We start from the raw sequence: 24,017 nt of genomic DNA, 5'->3' as shown, positions 1-24,017 counted from the left end.
TCGATGTTGAAGGATGGTGCTGACAATTGAGTGTGCTTCAAAGAACATGAAGATGCCTACAATATAATATGAAAAAATTGTTAAATTTATAGAAAATTGTTTTAATGGTGTTTTTCAAATCTTGGTTGTTTATAGTGGTTGTTGATGGGTGGGAGATGGATGGTGTTGGTGGCTGATGGTGGTGCATGAAGGGAGAGTCTATTGTGCTGTTAGGTGGTGGTGTGGAATGTGCTTCATTTGATTAAGAACTGGTTAAATGTTCTTCAAATCTTCATAACTTTTATGTTTAGTACAATCCAATAATAATAATAATAATAATAATAATAACAATTATAGAAATATGTAATAATAAAAAAAGGCGACGTGGACGCCATCTCAAACCCGTGTAGGTGACTTATCCAAATAAAATTGCCACATGGAATGTCATGTAAGTCTTGCAACCGGTTCTTCCTTTACCCCTTCCAATAATGGCTTATTTTATATGAAAAATGACACTTTATGCCTCTAGAATACCAAACAATAACATTAAGGACCTTTTAAACGAAAAGCCAAAAGTCGGTAGGACAAGAGTGACATTAACCCCAAATAAATCACCGTTCAAAGATCTTAAATCGGTTTTTGGTAAGAAGAAAAGAAAGAACGTAGGAGAATCAAGCAATCCCCCAAAGGACGAAAGCAAGGTTGAAAGCTTTGACCAGACTACTAATACACATCAATTCGAATACGAGTCTGAAACCGAATTAGAAAAAGAAGAGAGCGAACCCAAAGACGAGCCGAAAAACAACATGGCGGACATTGCCGACATTTCGATGGAAACATACAAGAAGAGAATCCAAGAGGACAACGTTCCATGTTTAGTGCAACCCGCAATTCCCGCTACCACAACATTCGAGCTTAAAGGACATATTCTCTCCGCGCTTAAGGACATTCCATTTTCTGGGAAAGATCACGACGATGCTTACAAACACCTTGATGAAGTTAATGACATCCCTGACTACTTTAACATTCCAAATGTTCCACGCGAGACGGTGTTATTGAGAATTCTTACAGTCACTTTTAAAGGAGCTGCTAAAGATTGATTCAAGGCACTTCCACCCGGTGCCATTACTACATGGGCATAAATGCGTGAACAATTCTTAGAGAAAATTTTCCCACCATCAAAAGTTTATAAACTCAAGAAGGCAATAGCTAACAAGGGATTACGTCAAAATTGACCCCAAATTGATCTTAATATGTAACAAGAAGTATCAATCTTCTATGATGGGGTATATATTATGACAAGCCAACTCATTGATTCTCAAGGACCTTTAACGAAGAAAAATCTCGCAGAAATTAAAGAAATAATTGAAGAGTTTTCTAAGCATTCGCGTGAGTATCACAATCCTCGAAATGAAGGAGCAAAATGAATTAGGAATGGCATTTCTGATGACATCATGGCTGTGTTAGTTATGTTGAATTATATGGACCGAAGAATGACAAAGTTGGATTAATCCATACATTCCATACGTGTGGGTTGTGAAAAATGCAATGATCCACATTTGATAAAAGATTGCCAGTTGGATGAAAATGGGAATAAGAAAGTTCCAGTATGCTACTCAAGTGGAGATCATTACAATGAAGGTTGGAGGAAGCCAAAGAACGAATGGTTGCCATACGATGAATACAAAAAGCGGAAAGAGTAGGCAAGCTGGCTGTAGTTTCTATCAAAAAGAGCAACCACAACCTGAAAAGAAAGTTGATTTAGAGTCCATGCTTACTAGATTCATGGAGGATTTGGAAAAACGTCATGAGGAGACCAATGTATTAATAAGAGACCACCAAGTTCTAATGAGAGATCAGCAAGCTTTACTTAGAAATAATCAATTATCAATCATAAACATTGAAGCTCAACTTGGTCAATTAACTACATTGGTTAATGAATGATTATCTCCACTAATTCCCGATAAAAAGCCATAACCGCATGTCATGGTCAACGACACTGAAGAAGATACTATTTCTGAGTTCCTAGAACCCATAGAAGAAGAGCCAATTTAGCCCGAACCACAACAAAAGAAGGCGGAAGTTGAAGATAAAATTTCTACTGAATCCTCGACATCACGACGTGGAGATTCAGTCTCCACGACATGGGCCCGGTCTGAACAAAGAAATCATTCTTGCACTCAAGCTTTTCATCCTTATCTACCGTTTCCTTCTCGAGAAAAAGTTCACCCACTGGAGAAAGAACATCTAACGTTTATGAAGCAAGTTAAGGGTATTCCTATTAATACTCCTTTTATTGAATCTTTGCCACAAGTACCCAAATATGCAAAGTTACTTCAAGAATTACTCGATACTTGCCAACAACTAAAGAAGATTTCCAAGGTTGTCCTAATTGAGCAGAGTTCTAAGGTGATAATTGGGGAAATACCAAAGAATATTGGAGATCCTGGACATTTTACACTTCCATCGAAATTTGGAGATAACATGAAGACTTACGATTTAGCCGATTCTAGAGCAAGCATAAATTTAATGCCTTTTTCGTTATATCAAAATCTCAATCTTCCTGCTTTGAAGGCTATTCGTATGAAAATTCATATGGCTAACCGTTCAGTGACTCATCCATGAGGCATAGTTGAGGATATTTTAGTGAAAATTTGAAAATTTTCCAATTGATTTTGTCGTGTTAGATATGATGGAGGATAAAAACGTCCCAGTTATCCTTGGGCATCCTTTGCTACATACCGCTCGAGCCTTTGTGGATATGCGAATCAAAACTCACATTGCGAGTGGGAGATGAAGAGATGACTTTTGGAGTGGAAGATGGATTCAATAGAGATTATGCTCAAAGTGAAGTGTTCAATATTGATGAATAAAACGAGCTTAAGGAATTGGAGAAATTAATGGAAGAAGAAATTCAAGCCATTAAAGAAGTTAAGTGTAAAAATCCCGGAGCATCGATCCCAATGGTTTTCGAAGTTTTTGCTTACAAAACACCACGTTCTTTGGTTAGTAAGGAGAATGAAGAATGTTTGGTGTCAAGTAATGAGGAAAAAAAAGTTACCCAAGTCTTGAGACAACCAACTTTTGACAAGAAGAATGTTGAAGCTAAGGAGCTACAAAGAGTAGAGAAAGATGGTTCTAAACTTTTTATGAATAAAGGAGTTAAATGGAAGCTTGAAGAAGGTGATTCCAAATTAAAAAAGGAAAATTCTAAGAAGGCCTACTTAAGGAGAGTGCAAGCATACAAGAGAAGATGGAGGGAACAAAAGGTGCAGTTACTGATTGAAACTCTAAATGATTCAATGTAGCGTGGAACGGAGTACAAATCATGACTCCTATTAAAAAGAAGCGCTTCTCGGGATGCAACCCGAGCTCGGTTTGCGTTTTTCTTTTTGTTTTTGACTATTTTTAATTTCTAGTTGAGTTTTAGGATAAATAATCATCATAGTAATCTTAATTTTTAGTAAATAGTGAAAATCAAGCGTGGGGTTTGGAATTGATAGAGTGGTGAAATTTTTAGAAGAAAAAAAATTGAATTTTCAAGTCAAAAACTAAAATCCTTGATGTCACCGCGTGGTCTCATACACCATGTTGTGGTCACAAATTTCTTCCCGATGAATATGCAAGGATTTTAAAACTCACGATGTGAGGTTTCACCTACACGATGTGGATTAAAAAGTTCAAGGGGGGACCAGTCACATTTAGATGACTTTCTTTTTACCATCACTTTCAAACACCACTCACACACAAATGCATAGTAGCCCCACTCTTCGATTTTGTGTCGGATTTCTCCAACTTTTTCTTGAATCGTGCTTAATCTCCTATTTTGGTAAGATCTCTTTTACTCTAGTTGTACTAATTTCTTTTCGATTTAGGTATTTTGACTTAGGGTTTGTTCTTTGAGTTTCAATGTCAAAATTGAGTCGATTTGTCAATAAATTTTGGTTGCATGTGTGTTACAAAGCCTTAGAATAGCAGAATACACAAACCCAAACATTAATTTCAATTTGTTTTGACCCAGGTATGATAGATAGCAATTCACATTACGAATTGATTTCACGACGTGGTCTTCAAGACCACTGCATGAAAACTGGGCGCACGGTTTTCTGTTTTTTCTTAATGGGTTAATTGGTTGGTGGTTTTTGTTGTTTTTCATTCTTCAAGTATCGTGGGACCTAGACCTGCGATTCCATAGGAGCATGAACACATCGATGTATCAAGTATCCATCTACTTGATAGATTTTTGCAAAATATTTCACAAGTAATGCTCAACAACTATACAAGACGGTTAGGATGGTTGTACAATCAAGAGTTTGCAATTGCTCCATTGGTTGATTGGGCATGGCTGCATGGGGTTGGTATGGTTGGGGAAGTGGAAAGACATTGGATGAAATTATTTGTTGGAAATGTTTTACATTTCCATGCAACGGATGGTGAAATTTGTTTTCTATTCAAGAACCCGTTTATCGGAAATTATCCGTTGAGTTCTTTTCAACAATAAATTTTGAAGAACGGAATACCGACCCAACATACAACCGGGATCTTACATTCCGATTGGGAGGTGTTTATCACGAATGTAGCCTTAGTGAGTGTGCATGGAGAATGGGGTTATATACTAAAGAAGAGACTAAATCACCCTGTTTTATTTTATTCCTACAAGGTTCTGTTCGGGACTTTACCTCAGGATTGCTTGACGTACAATTTTGGAGAAGCATTTCCAATCACGAGTATAGTTCGCGTGATTCTTGTGAAGGACAAATTCGGTCTCCTATATTTACTGGTTCTTGCATTGCTTGATCACTTTCTCCATCAACTATAAACATCATGGCGATAAGGTGCCTACAAAAAAAATTGTTTTTACCTTTGGAGCATTATCACGCCAGGGGTTTTCTGTGACCAACCTTACATGCTTGAGATATTTTTAGGGAAGAAGTTGGCATGTTCTCGACCAGGTAGTCCCGTTACGGGTGGACATTTGGTCACTCACTTAGCTCGGACTTATGGGATTTTAAGTCCCAACTTTATTCGAAATCTTACACGCTTTTAGGTTAATGATTTGACGATTCAATTCTTGAGTGTTATGCGAGTGGTGGTGAACACTGGTGGGGGATTTGTAATACCCCAGAAGATGTTGTGCAACCCATTGGTCAACAAGCGGAACAACCAAGACAAAGGGAAGAAGAAATGTTATAGTGTAACACCGTAAATTTTCAAACAAAATTTTCATTTCAAAATAAGTTATTTTCATTCAAACAAGGCACAAAAATTTCAAGAGTCATATCAAAAATACAAGTCATCTAAATCCCAAGATCACAAAACATCCTTTAGTGTGTACAGATCACGCCGGCGCCTTCCCACGGTCCTCGCTAATACCTGAAACACATACATAACAACTGTAAGCATAAATGCTTAGCGAGTTCCCCAATATACAACTTATGCACATACGCCTTTCCAGGCCCTGACCTTCCGGTCCACGTGTCTCAGGGGACTTCCGTCCCTGCTGGGTAAACCTTCCGGTCCTACCCACGCCGACCTTCCGGTCCACAACACAACGCCTTCCGGCCCATAACATAATCGCCTTCCGGCCCATAACATATTGCCTTCCGGCCCACATAAACATACATAGCACGCATAACAATTAACTCATCACATATAGCACGTATATCACATATCATATCCGACCTTCCGGTCACACAGTCAAACCCTTCCGGGTACAGTATAGTGAGAAGACTCACCTCGTGAATGTCGAAAGCTAACAATTCCCGAAGTCACTCGTACTCGATCCGCCGAGCTACAATCTCCCTATAACATCATACATCTCTTATTAACACTTTTATCTTCTAAGTTTGACTATTCCTAAGAGGTCAAACATAGGTCAACTCTGGTCAACGGTCAACGGTCAACGGTCAACTTGACCTGACTCGGCGAGTGCTAAGGCGACTCGGCGAGTCTAGACGTCCTCACCAATTCTCTAAGATCCCCTTTCTACTCGTCGAGTATCCTCCTTGACTCGACGAGTTTCTCCTGGAAGAATCGCGGGGCCACCCCGACTCAACTCGCCGAGTCTGAAGAACAACTCGACGAGTCCCAGTTAATCTCCAAGCTACTCGCCGAGTCTGTTCATCGGACTCGGCGAGTCCATGCCATGCAACCGCTCAAACTGCTTTCTAAGGTCAGAACTACTCCGACCATTCATAGGTCTGGCCTTCCTAGACTGATTCATCACGTAAGGTCCTCATTTCGGTGCTCATAATACACCTCATGACTCATAATTTACATTTTGACCTAAGGCATAAGGATTCCAATCCAAAACCTCCATTGATTCCCGAAATGCTCAGGCATGGGACATTCTGGACTTCCAAAGATCCCAATACAGGGTTCCAATCGTTTGGGGGACTAAGGTAACACTCAATCTAGCCACAAAAGGGTTCAATAAACCCTAAATCCATATACACATCAACATAGAGGGTTGCAACTCGAAATATTACCTGAATAACGTGCTCTCTGTGTCCCTAATCCTCAGAACGTGGCTTCCCTTGTTGTTCCCTTAACCAAGCCTTTTCTTCCTTGCAAAACAACACTTCCAAAATCAACAATGGTCTTCTACCTTGCTCCAGATGCTCACAATCGAATTAGGGTTTCTCTCAGAGGACTAGGGTGAACAATGACGGCCATAAGGTCCCTCTTATACGTCCCAAACCTGAACGGTTAGGGTTTTCGCTAAACAGCGCAGACTCGCCGAGTCCATATCCGGACTCGTCGAGTCCAGTCGCAAACCCTTGACCAGTTCCGCGATCCTACTCGGCGAGTCTAGGCTCCAACTCGCCGAGTCCTCTCTTAAAACACCCAAAATCATAAATATAACAATACTTGAAATTCCGGGCTGTTACAATTCTCCCCCACTAGGACTAGACTTCGCCCTCGAAGTCTCACTCTGAAAATAGCTCCGGATGCTGCTCCCGCATCTCACGCTCCAGCTCCCAAGTCATTTCCGATCCCTTCCGGTGTTGCCACTGAACCAAAACCAGAGGTACCTCCTTGTTCCTCAGAACCTTGATCTTCCGATCCTTGATGGCCATTGGTCTCTCGGCATAATTCAGGCTCGCATCCACCTGGATATCCTCTAATGGAACCACTGCCGACTCATCGGCTATACACTTCCTCAATTGCGACACATGAAAAGTGTCGTGGATCTGCCCCAACTCTGCTGGCAACTCCAAACGATAGGCTACCCGGCCTATCCTTGCAATCACACAAAATGGCCCAATATACCGGGGTCCCAACTTGCCCCTCTTCCTGAATCGAATCACTCATTTCCAAGGAGAGACCTTCAGGAGAACGAAGTCACCGACTTGAAACTCAAGCTCGGATCGGCGTCTGTCTGCATAACTCTTCTGTCGGCTCTGGGCGGTCAATAACCTCTGTCTAACCTGCTGAATCTGTTCTATCATCTGAAGCACGATCTCTGTACTGCCCATCACTCTCTGACCCACCTCTCCCCAGCAAATGGGGGTCCGACACCTCCTACCATACAACAGCTCAAAGGGTGGCATACCAATGCTCGAATGATGGCTGTTGTTGTAGGAAAACTCCGCCAAGGGTAAATACGCATCCCAGCTACCCACAAAATCTAACACACACGCTCGAAGCATGTCCTCCAGCGTCTGAATCGTTCGCTCGCTCTGACCGTCTGTCTGGGGATGGTATGCGGTACTAAAATGCAATTTAGTACCCAGCTCCTCATGAAATTTCTTCCAGAATCTGGAAGTGAAGCGCACATCACGGTCTGAAACAATCGAGATCGGCACCCCATGCCGAGATACCACTTCTCTCACATATATCTCCGCCAACTTCTCCGCTGAAGAACTATCACTGATGGCAAAGAAGTGAGCGCTCTTCATCAACCTATCCACAATCACCCAAATTGCATCGACTCCTCTGACAGTTCTCGGCAATTTGGTGATGAAATCCATAGTGATCTGTTCCCACTTCCACTCGGGAACCTCCAATGGCTGCAACTTGCCATGCGGTCTCTGGTGCTCGGCCTTAACCCTACGGCAGGTCAAGCACCTCTCCACGAACCATGCGACGTCCCTCTTCATACAGGGCCACCAATACTCTTTCCTCAAATCCAAATACATCTTCGTAGCCCCCGGATGGATCGAAAACTTCGACCGATGGGCCTCTTCCATCAAAGTATTATGCGTACCGCCCACGAACGGTACCCAAATCTGACCTTGAAACGTCATAAGCCCTCGTCCATCCTTAACGAACTCTGAAACCAACCCAACGACCCGCTCTCTCTTCTGCATCTCTGGTCGCACAGCCTCGGCCTGTGCCCCACGAATAGCATCCAATACTGGAGCTATCACAGTCAATCTCAAACATATATCTCGCAGTGGAGTGCTCTCCGCCCTGCGGCTCAATGCATCGGCTACCACATTAGCCTTGCCTGGGTGGTACAGGATCTCACAATCATAATCCTTGACCACATCCAACCACCTCCTCTGACGCATATTTAGGTTGGGCTGATCCATCAAATACTTCAAGCTCTTATGGTCCGTGTATATCGTACATCGAACCCCATACAAGTAGTGACGCCAAATCATGAGAGCGAACACTACTGCCCCCAACTCTAAATCGTGCGTGGGGTATCTCGACTCGTGAGGCTTCAGCTGCCTCGATGCATATGGTATTACATGACCCCTCTGCATCAACACTGCACCCAGCCCCGAGATCGATGCATCGCAATATACTACAAAATCCTCCATCCCTTCCGGGAGAGCTAGTACCGGGGCTTCGCACAACCTTTGGCGAAGTGTTTCAAAGGAGGTCTGCTGCTCGGGACCCCATGAGAATGCAACACCCTTCCGGGTCAATCTGGTGAGCGGCACTGCGATCTTGGAGAAATCCTTAATGAATCTCCGATAATACCCTGCCAATCCAAGGAAACTCCTGATCTCAGAAGGTGACTTCGGCACCTCCCAACTCATCACCGCCTCAACCTTGGCCGGATCGACCAATATCCCTTCCTGATTAACAACATGTCCTAGGAATTGGACCTCCCGCAACCAGAAGTCACACTTGGAGAACTTTGCATACAACTTCTCCGATCTCAAAACCCCAAGGACCTCCCTCAAATGTTCTTCATGCTGCTCTCTAGATCTCGAATACACTAGAATATCGTCGATAAATACAATCACTGACCGATCCAACATCGGCCTGCATACCCTGTTCATGAGATCCATGAACACAGCCGGGGCGTTGGTGAGCCCGGAAGGCATCACCACAAACTCATAATGCCCATATCGCGTCCTAAACGCTGTCTTCTGGACGTCCTCATCCCGCACTCTCACCTGATGGTACCCCGACCTCAGATCGATCTTGGAAAACCAAGATGCTCCCTGCAACTGATCGAATAAATCATCGATCCTCGGTAATGGGTAACGGTTCTTCACCGTCAACTTGTTCAACTCCCGGTAATCAATGCACATCCGGTGTGAACCATCCTTCTTCTTGACGAACAGAATAGGTGCTCCCCACGGCGAGCTGCTCGGTCGTATGAATCCCTTCCCCAGCAACTCCTGAAGCTGCGAGGACAACTCTTGCATCTCTGGAGGTGCAAGACGATAAGGCGCCTTAGCGATAGGCGCGGCCCCCGGAACCAGATCGATACCAAACTCTACTTGCCTCACAGGAGGTACTCCCGGCAGCTCCTCGGGGAAAACATCTGGAAACTCACGCACCACTGGGACCTCCTCAACTGATCTCGGTCTCTCGGAAACCTCCCCCGTATCCATCACATACGCCACAAAACCCCTACAGCCCTGCTGTAGACACTGCCTCGCCCTAGCGGCCGAACAAAAAGCTGATCCCGAACGGGTACCCTCGCCGTACACCGAAAGAACTCCCCCACTAGGATCTCGTATAGTCACCAGCTGACGCTCACAGTCGATGACAGCGCCGAATCGGCTCAACCAGTTCATGCCCACAATGACACAGACATCACCCATCGCAATAGGAATCAGATCAATCGGAAACTCGACCCCGAAAATCTCTAACACACATCCCCGGAGAACCTCCGTGGCACAAATCACTCTCTCGTCAGCTATAGAAACTCTCAGAGGCCGACTCAACGACTCACGACTAACGCTGATATGCTGAATAAAAGCCAAAGATACAAAGGACCGACTCGCACCCGAGTCAAATAATACTAGAGCAGGCACAGAGTTCACAAGGAAAGTACCTACGCATACCCTAACATAAGCATAACATCTCGACATCAAAATAAATACATGAAATAAAGCATACCTGCCACAACATCGGGCGCAGCGCGGACCTCCTCCGCAGTCAGCTGAAAGGCTCTCCCATGAGCCCTCGGGGCCTCGGCCTTCACCGGTCGAGTCTCAGTAGCCCTGGCAGTAGGTGCAGATCCCTGAAGAAGCTGAGGGCACTCGGTCTTCCGATGGCCTGTCTGGTTGCAATGAAAGCAAACCGTAAACCCCTTGGGGCATTCCCTAGCAATGTGCCCCTCCTTGCCACACTTGTAGCAAGCACCAGATCAACATGCCCCATCATGACCCTTGCCGCACTTTCCGCAAGTGCGGCCCTTCGGACCTCCCGTCCTCGAATCGGCGGACTTAGTCCGCTTGGCTGCCGGCTGAGACTGAGCCGGCCGCCGGTCCACCCGCTGAGACTCGGCCTCCTCCCTGGCCTGGGTCTCCAATTCAATCTCGCGCTTCCTGGCATTCGCCTGAAGCTCAACAAAGGTATGATAGGTGGAGTTTGACACAAACTCCCGGATATCCCTCCTCAAAACACCCAAGTACCGGCTCATCCGAGCCTGCTCTGTGGACACCAGCTCGGGGCAGAACATCGCCCTCTCATGAAACTTCCGCGTGATCACCGCAACCGAATCAGTACCCTGCTTGAGGGTCAAGAACTCCTGAACCAATCGTTCCCTCTCCACCGGGGGAACGTACTCGTCTCTGAACATAGAGGTAAACCCCTCCCATGTCACTGCCGAAATTTCTGCCAAATTGAAGTTCGCCGTCACGAACTTCCACCAATCCTTTGCTCCCAGACGGAGCTGGTTCAAAGCGAACCGTACCCTCAGATGCTCCGGAGATGAACAAGTGTAGAAGCACCCCTCAATATCAGCGATCCACCTCATTGCAGCAATCGGATCCTGCGTCCCATCAAACTCAGGTGGCTTCGTGTTGCTGAACTCCCGAAACAGCAACGAGTCACCCCCTTGTGGCCTGGCAGCGGCCACAGCGGCGGTAGCTGCAGCGGCTGCAGCCTCAGTCAATGCGGCGTACCGCTCCTCAAAAGTCTCCATCAAGGTGGTCTTAATAGACCCAAACATCTCCGGAATCTCAGCCCGGATCGCTGCAACCACCTCCTCATGAATCATCTGACGAATCTCCTCGTCACTCACACCGCTCGAACTCGCTCCGTGGCGTGGTCTAACCATGATGTCTCTGAAATACAACATAAAACTATCAGAGACTCCATCGAGTATAATCGCACTGGATAACGCAACCCTACTCAGTCTCCGATATCCAGGGATTCTTACTTGGGTCTCCCACTGACCTGGTGTCTTCGGTAGTACGGGCCCAATACTACCGACCACACCGCATCAGCATTCATCCCAAATCTTCCTCCCCAAACCCCGGATAGTGAGTACCCTACTTTTGATATGCACTATCTACCTGCACGCTATCAAAGCATCTCATATCGGCAAACCTCCCTAGACTAAGGCATCACAAATCAGGCCACTCTAGTCCTATCTTGAATACCTAGTCTTCTAGCATGCATAACAATTCATATCATAACTTATTTCATAACATAACATTGTAAGGTATTTTGGGGATTTTTACCGTTCGGGCGCTGACTGATCGTACACACTGCTTCTTCCTTGTTTACCACAAAATCATTCATAAAAGTTTATGCCTTTATTTTTAAAAGTTTTCCTCAAATCCTCGGTTTGAGTTCAGTTACGCCCGAAGGTGCACCCGAATCCCTCAAACCAAGGCTCTGATACCAATTTGTAACACCGTAAATTTTCAAACAAATTTTTCATTTCAAAATAAGTTATTTTCATTCAAACAAGGCACAAACATTTCAAGAGTCATATCAAAAATACAAGTCATCTAAATCCCAAGATCACAAAACATCCTTCAGTGTGTACAAATCACGCCGGCGCCTTCCCACGGTCCTCGCTAATACCTGAAACACCTACATAACAACTGTAAGCATAAATGCTTAGCGAGTTCCCCAATATACAACTTACGCACATACGCCTTTCCAGGCCCTGACCTTCCGGTCCACGTGTCTCAGGGGACTTCCGTTCCTGCTGGGTAAACCTTCCGGTCCTACCCACGCCGACCTTCCGGTCCACAACACAACGCCTTCCGGCCCATAACATAATCGCCTTCCGGCCCATAACATATTGCCTTCCGGCCCACATAAACATACATAGCACGCATAACAATTAACTCATCACATATAGCACGTATATCACATATCATATCCGACCTTCCGGTCACACAGTCAAACCCTTCCGGGTACAGTATAGTGAGAAGACTCACCTCGTGAATGTCGAAAGCTAACAATTCCCGAAGTCACTCGTACTCGATCCGCCGAGCTACAATCTCCCTATAACATCATACATCTCTTATTAACACTTTTATCTTCTAAGTTTGACTATTCCTAAGAGGTCAAACATAGGTCAACTCTGGTCAACGGTCAACGGTCAACGGTCAACGGTCAACTTGACCTGACTCGGCGAGTGCTAAGGCGACTCGGCGAGTCTAGACGTCCTCACCAATTCTCTAAGATCCCCTTTCTACTCGTTGAGTATCCTCCTTGACTCGACGAGTTTCTCCTGGAAGAATCGCGGGGCCACCCCGACTCAACTCGCCGAGTCTGAAGAACAACTCGACGAGTCCCAGTTAATCTCCAAGCTACTCGCCGAGTCTGTTCATCGGACTCGGCGAGTCCATGCCATGCAACTGCTCAAACTGCTTTCTAAGGTCAGAACTACTCCGACCATTCATAGGTCTGGCCTTCCTAGACTGATTCATCACATAAGGTCCTCATTTCGGTGCTCATAATACACCTCATGACTCATAATTTACATTTTGACCTAAGGCATAAGGATTCCAATCCAAAACCTCCATTGATTCCCGAAATGCTCAGGCATGGGACATTCTGGACTTCCAAAGATCCCAATACAGGGTTCCAATCGTTTGGGGGACTAAGGTAACACTCAATCTAGCCACAAAAGGGTTCAATAAACCCTAAAACCATCTACACATCAACATAGAGGGTTGCAACTCGAAATATTACCTGAATAACGTGCTCTCTGTGTCCCCAATCCTCAGAACGTGGCTTCCCTTGTTGTTCCCTTAACCAAGCCTTTTCTTCCTTGCAAAACAACACTTCCAAAATCAACAATGGTCTTCTACCTTGCTCCAGATGCTCACAATCGAATTAGGGTTTCTCTCAGAGGACTAGGGTGAACAATGACGGCCATAAGGTCCCTCTTATACGTCCCAAACCTGAACGGTTAGGGTTTTCGCTAAACAGCGCAGACTCGCCGACTCCATATCCGGACTCGTCGAGTCCAGTCGCAAACCCTTGACCAGTTCCGCGATCCTACTCGGCGAGTCTAGGCTCCAACTCGCCGAGTCCTCTCTTAAAACACCCAAAATCATAAATATAACAATACCTGAAATTCCGGGCTGTTACATATAGCTCGCGGGGAAAGGGGCCAACCACAACAACTACCTCAACCTTTTGAGGGTAGGGTACTAAACGACTCATTTAAAAGTCGGGTCGGTACTTATTTGGACAATCTCCGTGGGGGTGTCAATTACGACAATCAAGCTATTGATGTATTATTTACACATCTCAATGTGGAGTGGCCTCCGACAATGCCGCCTCATTACCCGTACATTCCAACTTGGCAGGAGTTATGGACAAGGAAATGAGATGGAGCCGGGACAAGTGGAGCGCAAGACGATGAAGATGATTATTAATTCTATCCTTTTATTATGTTTTTATTTTGTTTTTATTGTGTTTTGTTTTAGTTTTTAAGTTTTTATTTGGTTTGTTTGAAACTTGTAACCAACAATGCAATGGATGTTTTTATTCTTTCCATAATACGTTTACTATGTTGCAGATTTGGTAAGCTATCATAAGCAGAATAATGAGAGAATAGAGATTAGAGCATACGATAATAGTCGTGTCCTTTGAAGTTATGAGTTGAAGCCCACAATTTTTTATAAGTGTAGGGTTAGTTTCTTGAGAAACCAGAGATAAGGGAAGAGTCAAGAAAATAATAGAGTCTTAGAAGGGCCTCAATACATTTATACATTCAGTTGCATTTTACTTGCACATAATACTTAATGCAAAATTGCGTTTTGTGAAGACCAGTTTACACGACATGGCCCTTCTTTCCACGATGTGACCTTGAAGCCATCACTATTTAGATTTTGATTTACATCGACAACACGTCGTGAATTACAATACCACGTCGTGCCAAGGAAAATGGCTTTTAATTTTTTCTTCCAATTTTATAATGTGGCTTATGCTTTCCCGCATTGAGATACTATGCTTTGAAGACCTTATGCACCCCATTTGTTGAAGATTCAAGTTTCTGACTCACATTCTACCGGCACATTCACATATCTTAGAAGATCCAAGTTCCAATCACATATTCAAGATGTTCAAGTTTTCCACACATATTTAGAATCGATCTCGCCACTACTACCTTAGGGAAGTCTGTTCCTTTTTCTTCATTTTCTTGTTTTTAAATTATTTTACGCCTACAATGAGGCATTTTATGTAATAAGTGCGGGTAGGGGGTCGAAAAAGTAAATTGCTAGTGTTGTAGTATATTTGTCACTTCCTAAGTCCTAGTGAAAAGCCATGAGATATGAAAGGTTATCTGGTAGTTTTTATGGCATAAAAAGTTTTGCAACATGTACTTGAAATCTATCCAGGAGATCTTATGTAGTCATTTCATTTAGACTAATACCTTTAACTACTAAAGGTTGAAGTTAAGCTTCCTTGATTAAGCATGTAGGAAGTGAGCGAAAAAAGTGAGTTATAACTAAAGAGTGAGAAATTGCAAAAGTTGTAAGAATTTTGGAGCTATCAAAGTACGTACATCAAAAGATCAAAATTTTGAAGAATCAAAAAGTTTAAGATACCAAAAATCAAATAATAAATGTGGTGAATTCAAAGAAATCAAGATCAATTATTCAAAGAAGTGAAGAATTCTAAAGAGCTCCATTATGGTATCAAAAGTTGTAATTTTTCTAGATTATGTATGCTTGGGTAGCTTAACCAAAAATACCTTGAGCATAAGAAAGATTTCTGAGGATTAATTCGGAGGGTTGCAGAAATGAGTGTCAAATAAGCTAAGGGGTGAAGGTTCATATGGATTGTGACTATTTAATATTGTGAAGTTGTTAAGATTTTAGACACAAATATATGCATCGAGGTCTTGATATAATGGCTGAGTTAAAAATGGATTGTCTTATGTGATGTTAGTGATGAGAGTTTGACCTAAAAATAAGTTAGTTTTGCTTTTGGGAAAACAAATGATAAGTGTGGGGTATTTGATATTGCCATATTTATACACATTATAGACAATATTTTAATACATTTTATTTAATATATTGGTTATTTGCAAAGATATATGATACTTATGAAATTAAAAGAAGAAAAATCTCTACGAAAAGCTCAAATCATGACATGGCCACCACATTCACGATGCGGAGTGAGTGTTCTAGAAGATAAGTGCATGGGAAGTCAGAGTCCTTGTCCGATAAGGATTTTTCTCAAATTCACGATGTGAAATCCTTGTTCACATCGAAAATTCCCAAAACTATAAATAATCAATCGCTTTCACGGTTTGACGAGGCTAGAAGGGATTTTAGTGAGACTTTTGGAAGAGAAATCTTCAGAGAAAAGTGCGACAAAGCATCCGTTGAAGGAGAATTGCTAGAAGATTGATAGATTAAAGGATATATTCGTTACATTAAGTTGGTACACTTTGATCATTTATTTCATTGTTGAGATTTTGTTCATGTTTTTAGTCATGACTAGTTGAATCTAATAGCTTTCTTTTAGCTAGATCAAGCTTTAAATCTATGGTTTAGTAATTTAACTTATGGATTTTAATTGCTGGTTACGAGCTTGTGTTTGATTTTCTCTACCTAGCATGTTAATATTTAGTACTTTGATTGTTTGAATTCAGGTTCTGTGTAACTTAGTGACCACTAAATTACATGAACTTGATACATAATAGTTTAGTGCCTATTAAATTGCTAGAGCTAGGATCGACCTAATGTTAGATGGGTGATAAAAGTAACTAATTAGCTATGCTGGAGAACATAAATTGTGACCACAATTCTGTTTATTTAGATCGATCTTATATAGCTTATCAACATCTTATAATTGATTTTGTGTTTGCTAATGTATGACCAAACATAGTTTTACATGTATTAATCAAAACGTTAGTAAATTTGGCATGAATTGCTAATAATATAATATTTGATAACCAACATTAATAATCCATAATCAGTGGCTAATGATAGAGGAGAAGTGGATTCCAACTAAATCGAAATGTTTTTAGTAATTGATAGAATTCATTAGTTAAGTGATTAAGTTTGACTGAACTTGCAAAATCAGATAAAAACTAATTAAACTTTTGCTTGTGTTTTGGTTAATTTTTAGTAGTTTAATTATTTAATTAAATTCATTCCCTTTGTTCGATACCCGATTATTAGTGCTATATTATTTTCGAGAAGGTACACTGCCTTAAACCATAATAGTTAGTTAAATAGTTGGTAAACTAATAGGTGTATCAATATTACGTATTAAACGTTAAAAATTTGGTTGACTAAATCAAGGGAAATTAAGTAATTTAACCATTTTTAATGTGTATTTGAAAAAAATAACCCAATCTTTTTTTCCAGTAATAACCACTTTGTGCGGAACAAGACATTCAGGACCTAGAAAAAAATATTTTATTGACTAACTCCATAATGACATTCCAGATTCCGGACTAAAAATTTGGATTTCGAAAAAAAAATCCGGAATTTCAAGAAAAAATCCAAAATCCAAAGAACATTTCTGTAATTTAAGAGAAAAAAATCATTTTTTCTTAATTTAACAAAAAACATAAACAAACATAATAATATTAACTGTATTCAATATGAATATATAAAATTAGACATTTTATTGAAAAACAATAACATTAAACATTATGAAATGTAGCATTCGAAATCTCAAAAAAAATATTTCTTTGAAAATAATAAATAAATAAATAAAAGATGAATAGTACTCCAGAATATGAACAGTAATCTAGATTTAGGAATTCTAGTAATTAGGAATTAGGCATTCTGGAGAAAAATTTTATTTTTCAAACACTGAAAAAATAAGATTATTTTCTTTGAAAACCTGTTTATAAAGGTTAATTTACTGAATTTCCCCTAAATTAAACATTTTGTTATCCCATATTAGTTTGTGAATGACCATGACCATTGGATTCTTCATTTCTGTCGTAACTCTCCATAATTATTTATCATTAGTAACAACCATTTCAATGTATTTTATAAACATAATAATGCACTACCAAATCTTGCGTTCATATTATAACTTATCTTTCACCTTATTTTGGTAGTATAAATAGTGTGTCATATGTATTAGAAAGTTAGTGGTTTTTATCATAAGTGTTGGAATAAAGGTTCTTTACACTCTCATATATGTCTTTACTTTATAATTTATCTTGTTATTTGATCATATTTCATAATACGTTATCATCACGAGTCTACCATAGAGCTCCAAATATATATATATATATATATATATATATATATATATATATATATATATATAATAAGTTCACATTTATAATGCTAGCAAGTAATTGTATGAAAAATTTAACTAATAATCCACTAATATATATATATATATATATATATATATATATATATATATATATATATATATATATATATATATATATATATATATATATATAGGGGAGAGTTCAATTGAGAAAAAAAAGGTTGAGAATGGGAAAATCATTCTCAGCCAATCATTTACTTTTGCCGCAAAATCCTCCATTGTACCGGCGGAAATGAGAAATGAATGCACATGTGTTTTCCAACATAACATATTTCCTTAAACTATGCTAATCATTACCTTAATATATACAAAAACATAGTTTTTTTCGTTTTTTTTTTAAATTTTTATAAGCTATTTTTATCAAAAAATGATTTTAAATATAACAAAATTCATGATTTTTTATTCTCTACAAATAGACATCCATATTGATATAGTTTTAAGATAAAATAAAAAATTTATTTTTTTTATATTTTCAGCTATTGTTATTCATAAGAGAATAAAAATGAATCAAGTTTTTACAACAGTACATTCGTTATTCAGTTATGAATAAAAACTATGATTAATTTTTTTTTTTTTTTTTTACAATTTAAGTATCATTCATATATGAATATAGCATATAATAAACATAGTATATTCATATTTAAATATTAGACGATGCATTCACTTATGAATATTACATAGTATATTCACTTGTGAATATTAGATGGTATATTCACTTATGAATATTAGATAATATTTTCATATTTGAATATTACATAGTATTACATGGTAGATCACATGTGAATATTACATAGTATATTCATTTGTGAATATTAGATGATATATTATCTTATGAATATTACACATTATATTCACATATGAATATTACAAGGTATTTTCACAAATATATATAATTTTTATATGTTATTCACATATGAATAACATACAGACTTGCATATTTGTTTTTTTTTTGACCATTTAAATCTTACAAAAGAGTAGATTGATAGAGAATTATATGAAATCTTTCAAAAAAAAAAAAACGATTTGATATTTTTCTAACCTCAATTTTCAAGTTTTATTTGATAATCGATGTTGAATGAATGATATGAAGTGGATTTTTGTTGATTATCGATGATGTTGATCTAATAACGCTGGGAGTATAATTAATCATAGATGTTGAAGATCTGATCGTATTCAAGCACAATTGAAGGTTGAATTAAAAGAACCAAAAACGAATTTTTGTTGTTAACTGTTTAATCGTATTGATTATTGACGAAGATCGATGATTGATTAGCACTGGATGATGTTGATGATGGTTTAATTGAAGAAATCTGAATGATTGTTGAAAGTTAGAGAAGAAATTTGGATGATGAACGATGAATGGGTTTGAGCTACAGATACGTATTTGAGATTGAAAGTTGTTCTCATATTTACAAGTTTGCCACCGTGTTTTTTATGCTTGAATAAAATGAGTGGCTGAGAATGATTCCCCCATTCTCAACCTTTTTTATTTTCTCAATTGAACCCACCCCTCTCTCTCTCTCTCTATATATATATATATATATATATATATATATATATATATATATATATATATATATATATATATATATAATAAGTTCACATTTATAATGCTAGCAAGTAATTGTATGAAAACTTTAACTCATAATCCCCTAACATACAACACTTTTTATGATTAGTACTTTCACTATGACAAACCTTCGCAAACTTGATTTTATGGCTCTTGACATTAGTGGAACGAATCAATTATCATGGATCCTTGATGTTGAAATCCACTTTGATGCCATGGGTCTTGGAAACACCATAAAAGGTGTAAATCCTTTAAATGAATCATCAAGTCAAGAAAATGATAAGGCGGTGATTTTCCTATGCCACCATCTCGATGAAGGATTCAAAGTTGAATACCTCACTGTTAATGATCTAGTTGATCTTTGGAGTAATCTCAAAGAGAGGTATGATCATAAAAAATAAGGGTGATACTTCCTAATGCTCGTTTTAATTGGTTACACCTTCGGCTACAAGATTTTCAATTTGTGAGTAAGTATAATTCAACCATGTTCAAAATTACTTCCCAACTAACACTATGTGGCGAGACTATAACTGATGAAGACATACTAGAGAAAACATTCTCTACTTTTTCATGCCACTAACATGCTTCGTACATGTCGATAATGGTTCAAGGAAAAACGAATGTTGAAAATGTTTTCCACTGATGTGGAATTACTAGTCATTGGCTTCGTACATGTCACACTCCAAAGAATTTTGTTGATCTTTATCAAGTTTCTCTAAAATCTAAAAAAGGAAAAAGTGCATAAACAAATTTTGTTCAAAATTATTTTCCTGAATATCAACTAGAAATGGGACATTTGGATGTTGTTGATTATCCTGCTTACAAGGAAGGAACAAGCAGTACTATGTATGGTGATGGAAGTACCCAATTTTCCCATAAAAGGAGACAGATATGTCGCCATATCATGAAGTTGTTGGTTTTCTAGTATTGTTTGATTCTTGCATTATGTTTTTTAGATCCATCGTCATGATCAAGAATAATATGTAGTTTTGTATAATGTCTTCTAAGATTTTTATCACAGTCTTTTCATGACAAACGATCTCAGTTATTCTTCTCAAAGTAATAAAATATCGCTTTACTTCTCTAAGTCGTATTTTTCTTATGTTTTTTTGAAGAGAAATATGGGGTCGCAAAAGAAACGAGGAACATATATGGCTTGCAGACAGTGCAACAACACTTGACTTTTTTAATAATGAAAAATATTTTGCTTACTTATCAATCGGAGAAGCAAATGTTAATACAATAATAGGTAGTGCAAAAATGATTGAAGGCTCCGGAAAAACGAATATAGTATTACCATAAGGGACAATAGTTACAATTGGTGATATATTTTTCATCCAAAATCACCAAGAAATTCATTACTTTTTAAGGATATTCGGTCTATGGAATATCATGTTGAAACAAGTAATGATGAAAATAAAGAGTATCTTAATAGTACAAAAATGATATCGGACAAGAAAAGTGTTTTGGAAAAATTACTCGTATCGTCCTTTGGATTGTATTATACAAATATAAGAATGATTGAATCCCATATTATTGAAAACAAACGTTATGATAATACCTTCAAAGTTTCGCATGACTAGTTGGATCATCCCGAATCAATTATGATACGTAGAATAATTGAAACATCAAGTGGTCATTCCTTGAAAAACCATAACATTTTTCAAGCTAATGAATTGTCTTGTTCTTTATACTCTCAAGGAAAATTAATTTCCCGTCCATCATTGAACAAATTTGGGTATGGAAGTCCTAATTTCTTAGAAAAAATTCAAGGAGATATATGTGCACCAATTCATCCACCATGTCGACCATTTAGATATTTTTTGGTTTTAATTGATGTGTCAACTAGATGGTCACACATGTGCATGTTGTCTAGTCATAATCTCTCTTTTGCAATATCACTTGGACAAATAATCCAACTAAGGGACATTTTCCCGATTAACCAATTAAGAAAACTGGCTTGACAATGCTGTAAAATATACATCACAAGCTTTTAATGACTATTGCATGTCGACCAGGATGGCTACTGAAAATCTTGTTACACATGTTTATACGCAAAATGATATAGCTGAGTCGTTAATCAAACGCCTTCAATTAATTGCAAGACCATTACTAATGCATTCTAAACTTCCTACATCGATATAGGGACATATAAATTTACATGCAACATTACTTATACACATCAAGCCAACTAGTTATCATAAGTTCTTCCCTATTCAACTACTTTGTGGTCAGCAATGTTTTAAAAACCGGTTTGACCCGACCGGTCGAACCGGTTGGACCGGGAATCGAGGAAGGGAGCGGTTCAACTATCACCGGTTTTATGTCTATTTCTGAATCGGATCGAACCGAACGGTTATTACAAAATTCTGGTTGAACCAGTGCAATTAAATCGGTTGAACCGGTTAAATTGAATAATAACAAATGAAATTGAAACATTTTGCATAATAAAGTTTGGTAGTTTTTTTAACATTTATTAAAAAATTTATGAATAAAAATACATAATAAATGTTATAAAGTTTTTTGATGCGTTTATATTTATCCAAGACTTTATTTTATTTTTAATGCACATGGATTGATGTAAAACTTATGGTTATGAGTTATTTTAATGTATTTAGATTAATTTACAACTTGTTTTTCATGTGTATTTTAATGTTTGAATTTGTAGACATCAAATTATTGATTTGTATATATGTATGTGAATGAAAATACGAAAAAATATAAAAATTATAGAAACCGGTTTACTCAGCGGTCGAACCGGTTAAACTGGTTGAACTGAAAACCGGTAACAATATCGGTTCAACTAAAAAACCGGTTTTTAAAACATTGGCGGTCAGAAACCAAATGTTTCCCATGTAAGGCCATTTGGATGTGCAACTTATGTACCCATTTCTCCACCTCACCGCAAAAAAATGGGTTCTCAAAGAAGAATGAGAATTTATGTTGGATATGAATCTCCATCAATAGTAAAAGATTTAGAACCATCAACTAGAGATTTATTTACAAGTAGATTTGACGATTATCGTTTTGATGAATTGGTTTTTTTCCAGCATTTAGGGGGGGGGGGGGGGAGGGTAAAGAAGTTGGAAAAATAAAATCTCTTGAAATGAATTATCACTTTAAGTTTTAGATCCCGGTTTAAGTCAATGTAAAATTGAAGTGAAAAAGATAATTTATCTACAAAATATAGCAAATCAATTGCCTAATCCTAAAAGAGTAATAAAGTCTCATGCATCAGCTGTAAATGCTCCAATTATAATTGATATCCTAGAAGGAGAAAATACAAGTGCAAATGAATCTATGGTATGCCTAAAGCATGGAAGACCAACCGGTTCCAATGAAAAATAAATCCTCGAAAATGAACGAGAGATATAAGCGATGGCCCAAAAGAGAAAACATAATCTCTTGAAATGATTAATGGAGTTCTAGAAGTGCCCAATGACATAACAGAAGAAACCGAGGTAGCTGGAAATTCTGAAAATGAAGATATCTCAATAAATTATGTCATGATAGGAAGATGGAACCGAAATAAGATAGACACCACCAATAATTTTTCATATCATGTTGCGCATGGAAGAAAATGAGGCTCTTGATCCTAAATCTATAGAGGAATGTAGGAAAAAAAAGATTGGCCAAAATAGAAAGATACAATAAATAAAGAGCATACTTCTCTTACTCAACAAAAAGCTTTTGGACCTATAGTCCGTACACTAAACGGAGTAAGACCAGTGGGACAGAAATGGGTATTTATGTGTAAAGTAAATGAGAAAAATGAAGTTGTGGAATATAAAGTAAGACTTGTTGCACAAGGTTTTACTCGGAGTACTGTAATTGATTATGAAGAAACACACTCGCCTGTGGTTGATGCAATTACAATATGTTATCTAATAAGTCTGGCAACACACACAAAATTAGATATGCGTCTAATGGATGTACTTACCGCCTATTTATATGGTTAACTTTAGAATTATATTTATGTGAAAATACCATAAGGGTTTAAGCACCACAAGCAAAATCATATAATTCTCGAGAAATACATTTGGTAAAATTAAATAAATATGTGTATGGATTGAAACAATCTAGTCGTATACGGTTCAATTAATTAAGTACATTTTTCTTGAAAGAGAGCTACAAAATGATCCTATAAGCCCATGCATATTCATGAAAAGATTCATCTTGTCATAATTGTTGTTTATGTAGATGATTTGAATATAATTGGAACTCCTTGAGAATTGGAAAAGGCCATTTCTTGTTTCAAAGAAAATTTTGAAATGAAAGATCTTGGTAAAAAAAAATTTTCGTTGGGTCTTCAAATTGAGCAGACTAAAAGCAAAGTTTTTTTTTTTTTTTTTTTTTACATCAAACTAATTATTTAGAAAAAGTTATTAATATATTTTATATGGACAACTCATATCCATTGAGTAAACCGATGGTAGTAAGGCACCAAGATTCCAAAAAGGACCAATTTCGGCCTAGTGAAAAACATCAAAAACTTCTTGGTCCCGAAGTATCATATGTTAGTGCTATTAGTGCACTAATG

At 38.6% G+C, this 24,017-nt stretch overlaps 1 protein-coding gene across 1 annotated transcript; it reads left to right on the top strand.

The window, feature by feature from the left end:
• Positions 1–2,235: 2,235 nt before the first annotated feature.
• LOC145059746 (uncharacterized) lies at positions 2,236–2,604 on the top strand. The gene has a single exon (XM_079007540.1). It carries the CDS (start codon positions 2,236–2,238, stop codon positions 2,602–2,604), a length of 369 nt encoding a protein of 122 aa, XP_078863666.1.
• The last annotated feature ends 21,413 nt before the right edge of the window (positions 2,605–24,017 follow it).

This window comes from Lactuca serriola, chromosome 6, assembly GCF_051521515.1.
Source record: "Lactuca serriola cultivar US96UC23 chromosome 6, Lser_US96UC23_V15, whole genome shotgun sequence".
NCBI lineage: Eukaryota > Viridiplantae > Streptophyta > Magnoliopsida > Asterales > Asteraceae > Lactuca > Lactuca serriola.
This window is presented reverse-complemented; position numbering and strand designations above follow the sequence as displayed.

Coding starts and splice junctions, on each gene's coding strand:
- LOC145059746 (XM_079007540.1), top strand. CDS start 2,236: ATGAAGCAAGTTAAGGGTATTCCTATTAATACTCCTTTTATTGAATCT.